This window comes from Oryctolagus cuniculus, chromosome 16, assembly GCF_964237555.1.
Source record: "Oryctolagus cuniculus chromosome 16, mOryCun1.1, whole genome shotgun sequence".
Classification (NCBI taxonomy): Eukaryota; Metazoa; Chordata; class Mammalia; order Lagomorpha; family Leporidae; genus Oryctolagus; species Oryctolagus cuniculus.
In genome coordinates this window covers 52,469,934-52,483,646 of record NC_091447.1, presented here as the reverse complement: position 1 = coordinate 52,483,646, position 13,713 = coordinate 52,469,934, and the positions used below count along the sequence as shown (strand labels likewise).

The following is a 13,713-nucleotide window of genomic DNA, read 5'->3' as shown; positions in this document are numbered from 1 at the left end:
GCCTGCTTTCGCCTTCTTCCTGGTGGCCCCCATGGTTTGTGTCTCTGAGGGTAGAATGTTCTAGAATGAGTTGCAAACTTCGTAAGCTCAGGCTCCCCTGCCTGATTCTCAGCAGGCAGGAAATCCCACCCTGGAGACTGTGTGGGCTCCACTCCCGGGCACCAGGACAGCAGGTGCGTCTCCCGGCCATTGTCCTCACCTGTGGGATTGCTCCCCGGCTTGTCCCATCCGACACCCAGAGCACGTGCGGGACGGTCACTCCCCCAGCCCACCCGCATCCTGCCCTCCGGGAGTGCACAGGCAGCCTCCTGGGAGCCGTGCTTGTGACGCTGGGGGCTGGAAGGAGACGGTGAGCAGAGCGAGCTCACTGGGTGGAGGTGAGGGGCAGTCAGGCGGTGGGGACCCCCAGGAGCCCAGACAGGAGCCCGGCAGGCCCTATGCAGCCACCGCCCTGCTCCGTGAGCCCACGGCATCTCCTTCCTACCCCGTCCTCCCTGCCCCTGACCTCACCCACAGCGTCTCCTTGCTACCCCGTCCTCCCTGCCCCTGACATCAGGGTCCAGGAGAGGCCTCAGGTGTGACTGCACGTGTTCCTGGATGACACTGTTGTTTGGATCGCTGGGCTCAGGAACGTGGACTGGCCTCCCCGACGTGGGCGGGTCTCACGACCTGCAGAGGGGCTGCAGAGAGAACAAAGTCACAGCTTTCCCCTGCCTCCTGCAGCCCTCACCTTCTCTGCCCAGGGATCAACCCCAGGTGACAGGGCTCTGGGCTCTAGGCTCCGGGCTTTGGGCTCTGGGCTCCGGGCTCTGGGCTCCGGGCTCCGGGCTCCGGGCTCCGGGCTCAGGGCTCCAGGCTCAGGGCTCCAGGCTCTGGACTCCGGGCTCCGGACTCCGGGCTCCGGGCTCCGGGCTCTGGGCTCAGGGCTCCAGGCTCTGGGCTCTGGCCGGAATGCACCTCGGGCTTTCCTGGTTCGTCGGCAGATGGCAGCATCTGTACCCGTGCAACTCGATTCTTCATAATAAATCTCCTCTCATAGGGGATTGCCCAGCTGCATGATTGGCAGGTGGATGTTAGGTGGAGGGAGGGTGGGAGGAGGGAGACGGGGCGGATGGACGGATGAGCGGCTTGAACGCCGCCGTGGTTCTGCTTTCCAGAGAAGGCTGGCTGACATCACTCACCCGCCCCCGGCAGCGAGCACCGGGGAGCTGCGCCCGCCTGGCTCCTCCTGCCCTGCGGTTCTCGGCCTGTCTCGCTGGCCTCCCAGCTGGACCCTCGGAGCTCTTGGGAGTCGCCCTTCTCCCCAGCCACCTTCTGTCCTCTCGGGATTTAACTTCCAACGGCCCTAAGATCACGAGATCACGAGCAAAAACTCACCTCCCACACAGAGAAGAGTACGGGCATGGCCCCAGGCTGCCCAGCGTCCAGGAAGGCAGAGGCTGCGGCAGTGGCTGTGGATTCAGCCCTCAACTCCTAACCCTATCCCTACCCTAACCCTACCCTAACCCTAACCCTACCCTAACCCTAACACTAACCCTAACCCTACACTAACCCTAACCCTAACCATAACCCTACCCTAACCCTAACCCTACCCTAACCCTAACCCTAACCCTAACCCTACCCTAACCCTAACCCTAACCCTACCCTAACCCTAAGCCTAATCCTAACCCTAACCCTACCCTAACCCTACCCTAACCCTAACCCTACCCTAACCCTAACCCTAACCCTACCCTAACCCAAACCCTAACCCTAACCCTACACTAACCCTAACACTACCCTAACCCTAACACTAACACTAACCCTACACTAACCCTAACCCTAACCATAACCCTACACTAACCCTACCCTAACCCTAACCCTACCCTAACCCTAACACTAACCCTAACCCTACACTAACCCTAACCCTAACCATAACCCTACCCTAACCCTAACCCTACCCTAACCCTAACCCTAACCCTAACCCTACCCTAACCCTAACCCTAACCCTACCCTAACCCTAACCCTAATCCTAACACTAACCCTAACCCTAACCCTACCCTAACCCTAACCCTACCCTAACCCTAACCCTAACCCTACCCTAACCCTAACCCTAACCCTAACCCTACACTAACCCTAACACTACCCTAACCCTAACACTAACACTAACCCTACACTAACCCTAACCCTAACCATAACCCTACACTAACCCTACCCTAACCCTAACCCTACCCTAACCCTAACACTAACACTAACCCTGACCACCTAACCCTAACCCTAACCCCCTGACCCTAACCCTACCCTAACCCTACCCTAACCCTAACCCTAACTCTACCCTAAACCTAACCCTAACCCTAACCCTACCCTAAACCTAACCCTACCCTAACCCTAACCCTAACCAAAACCCTAACACTAAGCCTAACCCCCTAACCATAACCCTAACCCTAACCCTATCCCTAACCATAACCCTAACCCTACCCTAACCCTAACTCTAACCCAAACCCTAACACTAACCCTAACCCCCTAACCATAACCCTAACCCTAACCCTATCCCTAGCCCTAGCCCTAACAATAACCTTAACCCCTAACCCTAACCAACCCTAACTAACCCTAACCCTAACCCTAACTCTAACCCTAATAACCCCAGCCCTATATCCAACCCTAACCCTAACCCTAACCCTAACCCTAATAACCACAGCCCTATACCCAACCCCAACCCCAACCCTAACCCTAACCCTATCCCTAACCCTAACTAACCCTAACCCTAACCCCCTAACCCCCTAACCCTAACCCTAACCCTAACCAACCCTAACTAACCCTAACCCTAACCCTAACTCTAACCCTAATAACCCCAGCCCTATATCCAACCCTAACCTTAACCCTATCCCTAACCCTAACTAACCCTAACCCTAACCCCCTAACCCTAACCCTAACCAACCCTAACTAACCCTAAACCTAACTCTAACCCTAATAACCGCAGCCCTATACCCAACCCCAACCCCAACCCTAACTCTAACCCTAACCCTATCCCTAACCCTAACTAACCCTAACCCTAACCCCCTAACCCTAACCCTAACCCTAACCAACCCTAACTAACCCTAAACCTAACTCTAACCCTAATAACCGCAGCCCTATACCCAACCCCAACCCCAACCCTAACTCTAACCCTAACCCTAGCCCTAACCCTAACTAACCCTAACCCTAACCCCCTAACCCTAACCCTAACGCTAACCCTAGCCCTAACCCTAACTAACCCTAACCCTAACTCTAACCCTAATAACCCCAGCCCTATACCCAACCCCAACCCCAACCCCAACCCTAACCCTAACCCTAACACTAGCCCTAACCCTAACTAACCCTAACTAACCCTAACCCTAACCCCGTAACCCTAACCCTAATAACCCCAACCCCAACCCCAACCCCAACCCTAACCCTAACCCTAACCCCAGCCCTAACCCTAACCCTAAACCTAACCCTAACCAGATCTTCCCGCTTAGACTCGCCGTCATCTCAGAGAGAACACGTGTGGCATCCATTGGCCTTAACGTGCTGTGTCGTGCTTGTGAGCCAGAACGCAGGCTGCCCCGCGCAAGGCCCCGGGTGAGCGTGAGCAGAGGTGTGTGCAGTGCACGCCCACTGGATCCGGGTGGCGGACGGGGCGGCGGCTGCAGCTCTGTGTCTCCAGCTACCCACGGGGGTCCGTCCAGTTCTCCTCTCACGTCTACTAGGTTTTGCCCCATTTACCTTGATGTCCTGTTGTTAGGGCTGTTCCGCCTTTTTGAGTGAATCCTCGCTTTATTATGTAAATCTCTGTTTAAAAGTGATCATCTGGGGCCAGCGTGGTGGCACAGCAGGCTAAGATTCTACCTGTAGCAGCAGCGTCCCCTTCGGGCCAGTTTGGATCCCGGCTGCTCCTCTTCCTATCCAGCTCTCTGCTGTGGCCTGGGACAGCAGTAGAAGATGGCCCAGGTCCTTGGGCTCCTGCACCCACGTGGGAGACCCAGAAGAAGCTCCTGGCTCCTGGCTCCTGGCTTCGGATCAGCTCAGCTCCGGCCGTTGCAGCCATCTGGGAAGTGAACCAGCGGATGGAAGACCTCTCTCCGTCTCTCCCTCTCTCTGTCTGCAGCTCTGCCTCTCAAATAAATAAATAAAATCTTTAAAAAAAATAAAAATATTTCTAAAAAAGTGGTTGTTTCCCCTGTGTGAAGTTTGCCCTGTATGAAATCCTGCTTTCTTTGATTCCTGTCAGCCTGCTGTATACGCCCATCCCTTTGTCTTTAACCTGAGTCTTTATATTTAAAGTGGGATCCCCCCAGGCAACAAATAGTCTGCTCCTCTTTCATTCTTTAAAGATTTACTTATTTATTTGAAAGGCAGAGTTATAGAGGCAGAGAGAAAAAGGTCTTCCATCCTCTGATTTACTCCTCAGATGGCCATAACGGCCGGAGCTGCACTGATTCAAAGCCAGGAGCCAGGAGCTTCTTCCGGGTCTCCCACATGGGTGCAGGGGCCCAAGGGCTTGGGCCATCCTCCACTGCTTCCCCAGGCCATAACAGAGAGCTTAGTCGGAAGAGGAGCAGCCGGGACTCGAACTGGCACCCATATGGGATGCCGGCACTGCAGGCAGCGGCTTTACCCGCTGTGCCACAGCGCCGGCCCCTGGTTCTGTTTTTTCAAGCACTCTGACGACCTCTGTCATCTAGTTGTTGCGTTTAGAACGTTTTGTTGAAATCAATGGTATTTGTAAATAATTTCTGTTTGCATTATTCCTTGTTTTTCCCCCCTTTTCCTGCCTCCTCTAGTTTTAGCTGAGCATTTCCATGGTTGCATCTCCCGTGAACTACACTTTGTGCATGTTGGCTGTGAAGGTTAATGCTGCCTGTCAACCTGACAAGGAGCCCGGGGGCAATCAAACACGCTCCAATGCTTCTGTGTGGGTGTTGGGAGGGGTTCCCGTTGACATCAGTACACTTGGTACAGCAGATGGCTCTCTGCGGCGTGGGCGGGCCTCAGCCACTTGGCTGAATGACGAGCAGGGTGAAAACCTCCTCCCCAGGCAGTAGCCAGGCCTCCAGCAGGCAGCGCTGGACCTGAGCTGCAGCCCGGGCCCTGGCCTGCAGGCCTCGGGAACGCATGAGCCCACAGATTTAACAGCTCCATCCCCGCAAGAGAGAGAGCCCTGGCAGGCACAGCCTGCCGAGGCAACAGAGGCCCAAAATATGACCCCGGGGTGCTTGCAGGAGGCACGGATAAGGCCTTCAAACGTCCACGGCAAACAGGTACAGCGGCCTCCAAAGCTGGAGACAGTGCGGAAATATGAGGGCGAGCTCAGGGCTGGGAGCTCCCAGCCCACCGCCCAGCGACAGGGCCTGGAAGCCTCGGTGTCTGCCTGAAGGAGACCCCGTCTCACCCTGTGTCTCACTGGAGCACCTCTTCCCACGAGCCTAACTTACACAAGCAGTGTGCCCTGTGACCATGACGGGGACGGGACAGGTGGACATCGGCCACGTGGGAAGCCCTGGTGAAGCTGGGGCGCTGAGCCCTGAGATTCTGCTGATCGCCTACAAGGGCAGAGGCACCCCCTGCCCCATCCAGACCAGTGTCCTGGCCCCTAGGGCTGCTGCAGCGGCGCCCGAGGCAGTGCAAGGAGAGACACTGCTGTTCAGAGCCCACAGGCCTCTGAAGGGGAAGGTCAAAGTGTGACCACTAGGAGGCGCACTCACGCGGGAGAACTCCTGTGTGTTCTCATCTGCACAGACGCCTGTTTAGAGGACCCATGGGGATGGACACAGAGTGTGGGCTGGCGGTGGGAGGACTGTAGCCCTGGATCCGCTACACTAACTAAGATGGACACGCTGAGCGTGAGGGATTCTGACAGGTTGGTTGCCTGGTCGCTGGGTGGCTCAACTACGGAGCAGAGGTGGCCGTGGGAAGCTTATCTGGAATGCTGGCCCAGTGCTGGCCCCATGCTGGGCCACTGCCTGCGGCGCTGGCGTCCCGTATCGGAGTGCAGGTTCAAGGCCCGGCTGCTCCACTTCCAATCCAGCTCCCTGCTCCTGCAGCCGGGAAAGCAGCCGACAATGGCCCAGATGCTCAGCCCCTGCCACGCACACGGGGGAACCGGAAGGAGGTCCTGGCTCCTGGTTTTGGCCTGGCACTGACGGCCCCTCTGCCAGTTCTAAGACTTCCGTCTCTCTGACACCCACCGGTGTTATCAGCAAGGCTAAAGGTGGGGCACTTTGTGGTCCAGTCAGAGTGGTGTCACCTGAAGAGATTGACCAGGGTAGGGCCTTGTGGGAGGGAGAAGCTGGCCAGACCCCTGGGATCCGAATTACAGCCGAGGCTGGAGGCCACAGCATGTCGGGGAGGAGAGACAGCCCTGCACGGCTCAGCCAGGGGAACAAGAGCTGGCCCATGGCTGGGAGCCCCTGGGATGAGGAAGGGGCTGGGCTGCGGGGGGGTGGGGGGGTCAGCCAGAAGCCACGGGGAAGGGGCTGAGAACCCTGGGAGGCAGGGGACTGGCGGAGAGGTGGAGGCCCAGGAAGGGGTGCTCGGGGCTGCGGGGACAAGGAGTTCTGCACACAGACCACGGCGCCCCCATATGGCACGAGCCCAGCGCGCATGGGCAGGGCGGGGGTGAGGGTGAGAGACGCGAGATCCCAGAAACAAAGACCACAGGCGATTCCACCGTCCTCGGTGACAAGCACGGGCCCGGGCGGGCGTTTATTCCAAACAGGCAGGCGTGTGTGGGTAACAGCAGGGTCCACCCAGGCAGCCAGGGTTAGGCACGCGGCACCTGTACTTGTCCTGACAGTCCACACCACCCCCCAGCACGCAGCAGGCCATCCCCAGCCTCGGGAGGGAGCGTGGAAGCTCCACGCCCGTCTCTGGGCACTGCTTTCCCACTCTGAAAACCCAGAGGGGCCGCAACGCCAGGATTTACACCCAGGCGATGAGAAGTGCTTCCTGTACTCTTGTATAAGTTAATACAGCAAACGTTACTATGTAGAAAAAATAAACTTACAGAGAATAAATAAACTGACAGCCTTACATATAAGTTGTATGTGGAGTATAAAAAGTAGCCCTATGTATATACATGCACAAATATATATATAAAGTGTGTGTTCTGAGGATAAATACACCAGATACTTAAATAGTGGGGGAGCACATGCTGCAGCCGTTCTCAGTTTTGTGCATTAAAATGCTGGTGGCATTTGGGGTCCCCTCTGATCTCCAAGGACCCCGGGATCCTCTTCCCACTCCACGGGTAGACGCACCAGCAGAGCCCGGCCTCTCCATCCAGGGACGTCTCACACTGCAATGCAAGGACCAGGGTCAGCTGAGCGGGGAGCTGAGTCACCAAGCCCCCTGATGCCCACAGTAACATGGAGGCTGTGGCCGAGGACCACGTGGCACCAGGACTCCACGCGGGTGCTGTGACAGCTGCCGGCTTGGTGGTCCCCGTGCTGGGGGCGCCCTGCCCCAAAGGAGCAGGCCCTGAGTGTGACCCCCCCACTCTCCGTCTGTTACAGAGCCATGCCTCAGTTTCCCCCAATAGAACCCACAGGGCCTGTGCTTCGCAGGGCCTCCAGTGCGTCTAGGTGGAGGCCGCGGCACGCGGGGCTTGTGCACTATTTGTCAGGCCTCAGAAACTCGGGTCCAGCTCGGCTCTAGTTTCCCTGCTGCTGGATCTCAGCTGAGGGTAGGCACGAGCCCTCCACCTCCACTGCTTGCTGAGTGCCTGAGCCCTCGCTGGGCCACAGCCTGAAACGTGCACTGTGCAGGGGGGTGGGCACTGGGGTGGCATTCTCGCATGAAAGAGCACGCGCCCGCAAGGCCACCCACCTGCTTGCTGTGATAGAAGCCGTTCTTGTTGCAGTTGGGCAGGTAAAACCTGTACACGTCCCCCCCTGCCTCCTGCTGTGCCTTGGCCAATTGCTCCAGCACTCGGTAGAGTTCTCGTTGGCAGGGCCCCTGGAAGACAAAGGGCAAGAGACAGTGAGCCTGCAGCCCAGGGAACCACCCGTCCAAGAGGCTTCGTCCCAGCTGGGAGGACGGGGCAGGGCAGCCCGAAGCTGGCCGGGGGACCCTGCACCATGGGGGCCAGCAGGTGCCCTCTCTGAACCCGCTTTTCCACCGGCAAAGTGAGGGCCACCAGTCTGCCTTGAGCTGACAAACGCAGGGGGCTCGGTTCCTCCCTCTCTGGGTTTCGTCTGAGCACCTGTCACAGAAGCCCCGGGCAGGAGGCTGGCTCACTCCAGGAAGATTCTCGCTGCCCCTCCCCTGCTCGACGATGCAGCCCCTCCCACTCAGAGCAGGCTCCGCTCTCTGCACGGAGAACTTCATTCCGCTCTCTGCACGGAGACCATTCCAGGTCTGAACCTCCCTCCTCTGCCACCAGCAAGGTCATTTCACGAGCGAGTGAAGCCTGAGAATCCGAGAACCAGCGTCCCTCCTTCTGCCCTCGCTTCCTGGTGTGGGGTCCTGGGCTTTTCCTGGGCTTTCCTGGGCAGAAGGGACCCCTCCTTCCCAGCCCCAAGGAATGCCTGCAGCTCCAACTTTGGTTCTCTGTCGCCCCCAAGTGGCGGCACGGACGACCGACGTGGATGGAGGTGACCAGGAGCAGTTTGGGTTGAGTCTGATTGTGAGATGAGAAAGTTCTCCAGAGGGCGACAATGGTTGTGAAATAACGGAATGCGTTAGGGGCCTCTGAGCCCACCCGGAAAGATGTCCACCAGAGTGCGTGTACGTCCCCTGTGCTCGGCCACAGCGCTTAGGGCAGGGCGAGAAACGTTCAGCGGGGAGGTGGCCACGCACCCTACTCCCAGGCGCCAGGCCCAGGAAGCAGGGCCCGGGCCCCCAGCTCCCCAGCCCAGCCGACCCCAGCCAGGGGCCCCAAGAGCACAGCGCCCGCCGCACGGGCCTCACCTTCCGCTTTGTGCCAGGTGCGCCCTCCTGGGCCCCCGTGCCCTTCAAGGTGCTGATGGCGTTCCAGAGGGCCGGCACGTCCTCGCTGGAAGAGGCCATCAAGTGGAAACGCTCCAGCAGCTGCTCCTCCGTCATCTCCCCGCTCTGGGGGGCCGTGGGGGGCTCTGGGGAGGAAACACACAGGCCCTGAGCCCTGGGGAGGCCCCGCGCTGCCCCCAGGTCCCCTCCCTCCCAGGCTTCTGCCGATGCCCCCTTTGCAGGCGCTTTCACTGATGTCCAGGGAGAGCAAAGACCCAGCAGCGAGACCGGCTCCATCCGGCACGGGGGGAGCGTCTGCTGGAGGAGCATGGAGCCATGTGCACGGCACTCAAGGGCTGGGGTCAGCTCCTGACACCATGGATGGGAGCCTTGGAACCTTGGCTCTCCCCTCCATCAGACAGGATGTGACACAAGGAGCCCGGCAGCTCACAAGGGGTCCCAGGGAGTGGCCCATAAGGGACCGCTCCCTCCACCATGACTCCACGGAAAGCCGCGCTCCGTTCTTGGAAATGGCGCCACTTACAGGGCTTGTGTGACAGAGCCGGTTCTGGACACACACAGTGGAGGGTGGGGGCAGCACGGGGAGCCCCCACCCCAACCTCCCCAGGCACCCAGAGCCAGCAGGGAGGTGGCAGCCACGCCACCCCACGGGCACAGGCCCTCGCCAGCTCTGCACTAAGCTGGGTGGCCCTGGGGCCTCCCCATTCCTCTCCTCTGCCCTGCCAGGACCACACCAGGAGGCCCCCGCTGGCGCCTGTATCTCCCTCCCCGGCCTGGGCTCCGGCTGCAAACACTGGCCCAGCGGGTTTTGAATAAGACCCTGCGAGGCCTCAAAGGGCTCTGTGTCCCAGGAGCAGGGACCCGGGGATGGGGGCTGCGGTACCTGGAGCTTTGGTGCTGGGGGCAGCACGCTGGGTGGCGGCAGTCTCCTCCCGCATGCAGGCGCCCTGGCCGCGGGTGAGTGCGTGAAGGGGCCGCGGCTCCCCAGGCAAGGCGCGGCAGCTGAGTCCGCGGGCGCAGCGCGCAGTGGCCACGCCGCACGCGGCGCCCAGCGGCAGGGCACACACCGGGCAGCAGCCGCAGCCAGCCGGCCGCGAGCGCTCTGGGCACGAGGCGGGCACGGGTGGGCAGAGCGCCAACTTCTCGGCAGAGCAGGGCGCGCAGTGCCACAGCTGGGGAGCGCCGGCGGCGGCGGCGGCAGCGGCCTGGACGGCCAGCACGGCCAGCAGGAGCAGCAGCGGCCAGGGACTGATCACGGGGATTGCGGGCATCTCTGGCGGGACGGCTGTCGGCGCTGGACACTCTCTGGGGGAGAGGCGGAGGCGCAGTGGCCGATGCTGCCGGGGCAGCGCGCACGCTTTATGAAGAGCCGGCCGCGCCTCCGCGAGGTTAATGATTGGCAGCGTGGTGCGCTAGCAGCTCGGTGTTCAAAATAAGTTTGTTTTTCTCGTGGGCCCAAGGCCCTGGGCAAACGCAGTGAGGAGGGAAATGGTTGCTTTCAAACTGTTTGTCCCGTTGTTAAGGGGTCCGCCTGGGGCCAAAGTCCAGTTCTGATGACGAGCGCTCAGCCAGGTGCGGGTGGCTCCTGTTTTGGTTCCAGAAGCCTCCAGTGCCCCCTGCTGACCCCCGCACATCCCCGAGGGTCAGCGGCTTTCCCAGTGCTCCCGGTTTCACTGCAGCCCTCGGGCCGAGCCTGCACCCTGCCCTGTGAGTCTCCAGGGGCCTCCCGTGCTGGCCAGGGCTGGCCAGCGGCTCAAGCCAGGAGCCATCTTGCCTCGGCTTTCTCTCGAGGTCACTTTCCCATTTCCTGGGCAATAAGAAATTAGTCAGACTTCAGAGAGAATCTGAACTACACAGGTGGCCTTGGCCTCCTCCGGCACCCGCTGCACGGCCTCCTGGGAGAGCGGCCTTCCCGGTCGCCCCAAGGCCCCTGCTGTGTGCCCCAGCCAGGCATGTTCCCGCCAGCTCGGCCGTCTTGGTCTCTGAGTCCAGGAGCCCTAGAGCGGCCCCAGCAGCCAGCCCAGAGCCAGGTTTCGGGCCTGGGCTGTCAGAGGGAGCCTGCCCAGCCCTTCAGTTCCCAGCAGGCACTGGGGCCAGAGGAGGAAGGACATGGACAGAACTCACTCACCCCTGTCGCCTGGCCCGAGCTCCCGCTCACCGAGCCTGAGCCTTGGGGAGACGCCTTGCTCTGTAACAGGGCGACTCGGCACCTGCCGTTCCAGAGCAGGCGGCAGCAGTGACCGCCAGGATTTCTTAGTTGAAGCCAGGACCGGTGAGGACAACAGCCAGGTCCTGGGAGACAGCCGGCGGGCACCAGGGAGCCGGAGCAGGGAAGCCCCTGGGGAGGGTTCTCGGCTCGGAGTGGGGGGGGGGGGGGTGGAGCAGGAGGTGTGAGGCTCTGGATGAGACATCGCAGAGAAAGGGGGGCTCTGGGATTTGGAAGGGGGAGGCACCCAGGGTCTGTCCATCCCCGGGGAGGGACGGCACGCGCTCGGCCGGCTCTGGGCCTGGGAAGACAACTCAGGACCTGACAGCGATGCCTACTTGGGGGACGGGAGGGTGAAGCTGGGGGCAGGGGACAGCCTGGGTGACTTCAGGAGGACGTCATGGCCCGTGTGAAGAGTAGCCAAAGTAAAACGGCTTCTCCTGCACTTCTGGCCACTTCCCGGGCTTCCCCCCGCCCCGGGGACTCCGCGAGCCCAAGCGGCCCCAGGTCTGCTCTGCGGCAGGCAGGGAAGGTCAGCGAGAGACACTACAGCTCCAAGGTCACGGCCAAGCTTGCTCCAAGGTCACGGCCAAGCTTGCTGCTAATTCTCAACCAACCAACGAGTTTGAAGCTTCTTGAATTTTTTTTTTTTTTTTGACAGGCAGAGTGGACAGTGAGAGAGAGAGAGACAGAGAGAAAGGTCTTCCTTTGCCGTTGGTTCACCCTCCAATGGCCGCCGCGGCCGGCGAACTGTGGCCGGCGCACCGCGCTGATCCGAAGCCAGGAGCCAGGTACTTCTCCTGGTCTCCCATGCGGGTGCAGGGACCAAGCACCTGGGCCATCCTCCACTGCACTCCCTGGCCACAGCAGAGAGCTGGCCTGGAAGAGGGGCAACCAGGACAGAACCAGCGCCCCGACCGGGACTAGAACCCGGTGTGCCAGCGCCACTAGGTGGAGGATTAGCCTAGTGAGCCACGGCGCCGGCCCAGCTTCTTGAATTTTTAAATATGTGTTTCCATTTTGTTTGAAAGGCAGCAAAAGAGAGAGATTCTCGTACGCTGGCTTACTTCCCAAATGCCCACAACATCAAGGCCGAGCCTGCTGAAGCCGGGAAATGAGAGCCCAGGTCTCTCCAGTGGGCGCCACCTCTGCTGCCCCCCAGGGTGTTAGCAGACACGGGTGTTAGCAGGACGCGGGATTGAAACAGAGCCAGGACTCCTGAAAGGGACCTGGGTGTCCTGAGTGGTGTCTCCAACCGCCACACCACACGCCCACCACAACCTTTTAGTTTAGATGCACATTTTTACATTTACATTTTCTGTTATAAATCAGCACTTCTATCTAGGTGCACGAACACTGAGTTCCAAGCGCAGTCCCTCGCTCCCGCCGTGTCCACACCTGCCTGCTTAGCACAGTGCGTGAAGCCATGGGGCCGGTGTTTTGGGACGCAGGGCCTGGGCAGTCACACGCTGGCCCGGCACTCAGCCAGCCCAGCCTGCTCCCCGGGGTCTGTTACCCTGCACGTAGCGGCGCTTCCTCCCGCAGAATCGATTCCCCAAATGTTTCCATTGCTTGCCTCATGGCAACAGCAAACCACACCGTGTGTGTCAACACTAACAGAACCCAGCCCTGCCTCCAGGCCCGTGTGGGCAGGCTGGCAACCGTCCATCTGCCCCGAGCCTCCCCCTGCCCCACAACGCCCACTCATTTCCCAGCTTCAACTCCTGCTGCCCTGTTAATTTGAAAAAGCCAGCATTACCTGTGTATCCCCAGGACCCCCTGTGTGGCCACGCCGTTCTCGGGGCCCGAGCTGCTGCCGGTCCATTGTCCCCATCCCTCAGCCCTTGGTCTCCTACCGACATCCCAGCAGCTCTGTCCTGGGACCCCCGCCTCCTGCAGCACCCCCCACAAAACTGCACTGCTTGTGCAGCGCGGGGACGGCGGCTGGCCCTGGTGAGGAGTGTGGTGGGAAGAGGGGGTGTCCGGCCGTCACTGGGCACCTGGCCTCGGAGGGCAGGTGGGAGTCCGTGTGAGAGGAGGGGACACCAGCCATTCACTTCCTGCCCAGAAGCTGGGATATGGGGAGAGAGAGGGGAGCAGGGGCTCTGGACACGACGCATGGGGGCTCAGACCCACTGGGGAGGCAGAGGACGCCGGTGCGAGGACACAGCAGGTGGAGCCCCCTCCCTTACAGAGCAGCAGGGAGGGGCCGCCGTGGGGACCCTGGCTCAGGCAGCCCCTCCCAGCACCAGCCACACACTCGGGTGGACACTGAGAGCCAGCCACCGTTGAGACAGCTGCAGGGCAGAAGGAGGGATGCTGGGGCCAGGCTGCCCCACGGGCAGACGGACAGGCAGTAAAGGCCTGCACAGGACTCGCTGGGCTGTCGCCACGAAGAGGCCTGCGTGTGTGCGTGCGCATGCTTGTGTGTGCATTTGTATGTGTGCGTGTGAAACCTGACCCCCCTCCAGCCTGGGGGCAGCAGCAGGGTCCAGCCATCCCAGGACACGGCAGGTGCCCCGAGCCCATCTGACAGGGACTGCCCAGTCAAGAGCTGAGAGCCC

General features: G+C 60.5%; 1 protein-coding gene across 1 annotated transcript; it reads right to left on the bottom strand.

The window, feature by feature from the left end:
* Positions 1–6,668: 6,668 nt before the first annotated feature.
* IGFBP1 (insulin like growth factor binding protein 1) lies at positions 6,669–10,289 on the bottom strand. Its single transcript, XM_002724212.5, has 4 exons — positions 9,827–10,289; positions 8,905–9,068; positions 7,822–7,950; positions 6,669–7,291 (listed from the first exon to the last, which is right to left on the bottom strand). Exons 1-4 carry the CDS (start codon positions 10,212–10,214, stop codon positions 7,160–7,162), a joined length of 813 nt encoding a protein of 270 aa, XP_002724258.3. The 5' UTR covers positions 10,215–10,289; the 3' UTR covers positions 6,669–7,159.
* Between the last annotated feature and the right edge of the window lie 3,424 nt (positions 10,290–13,713).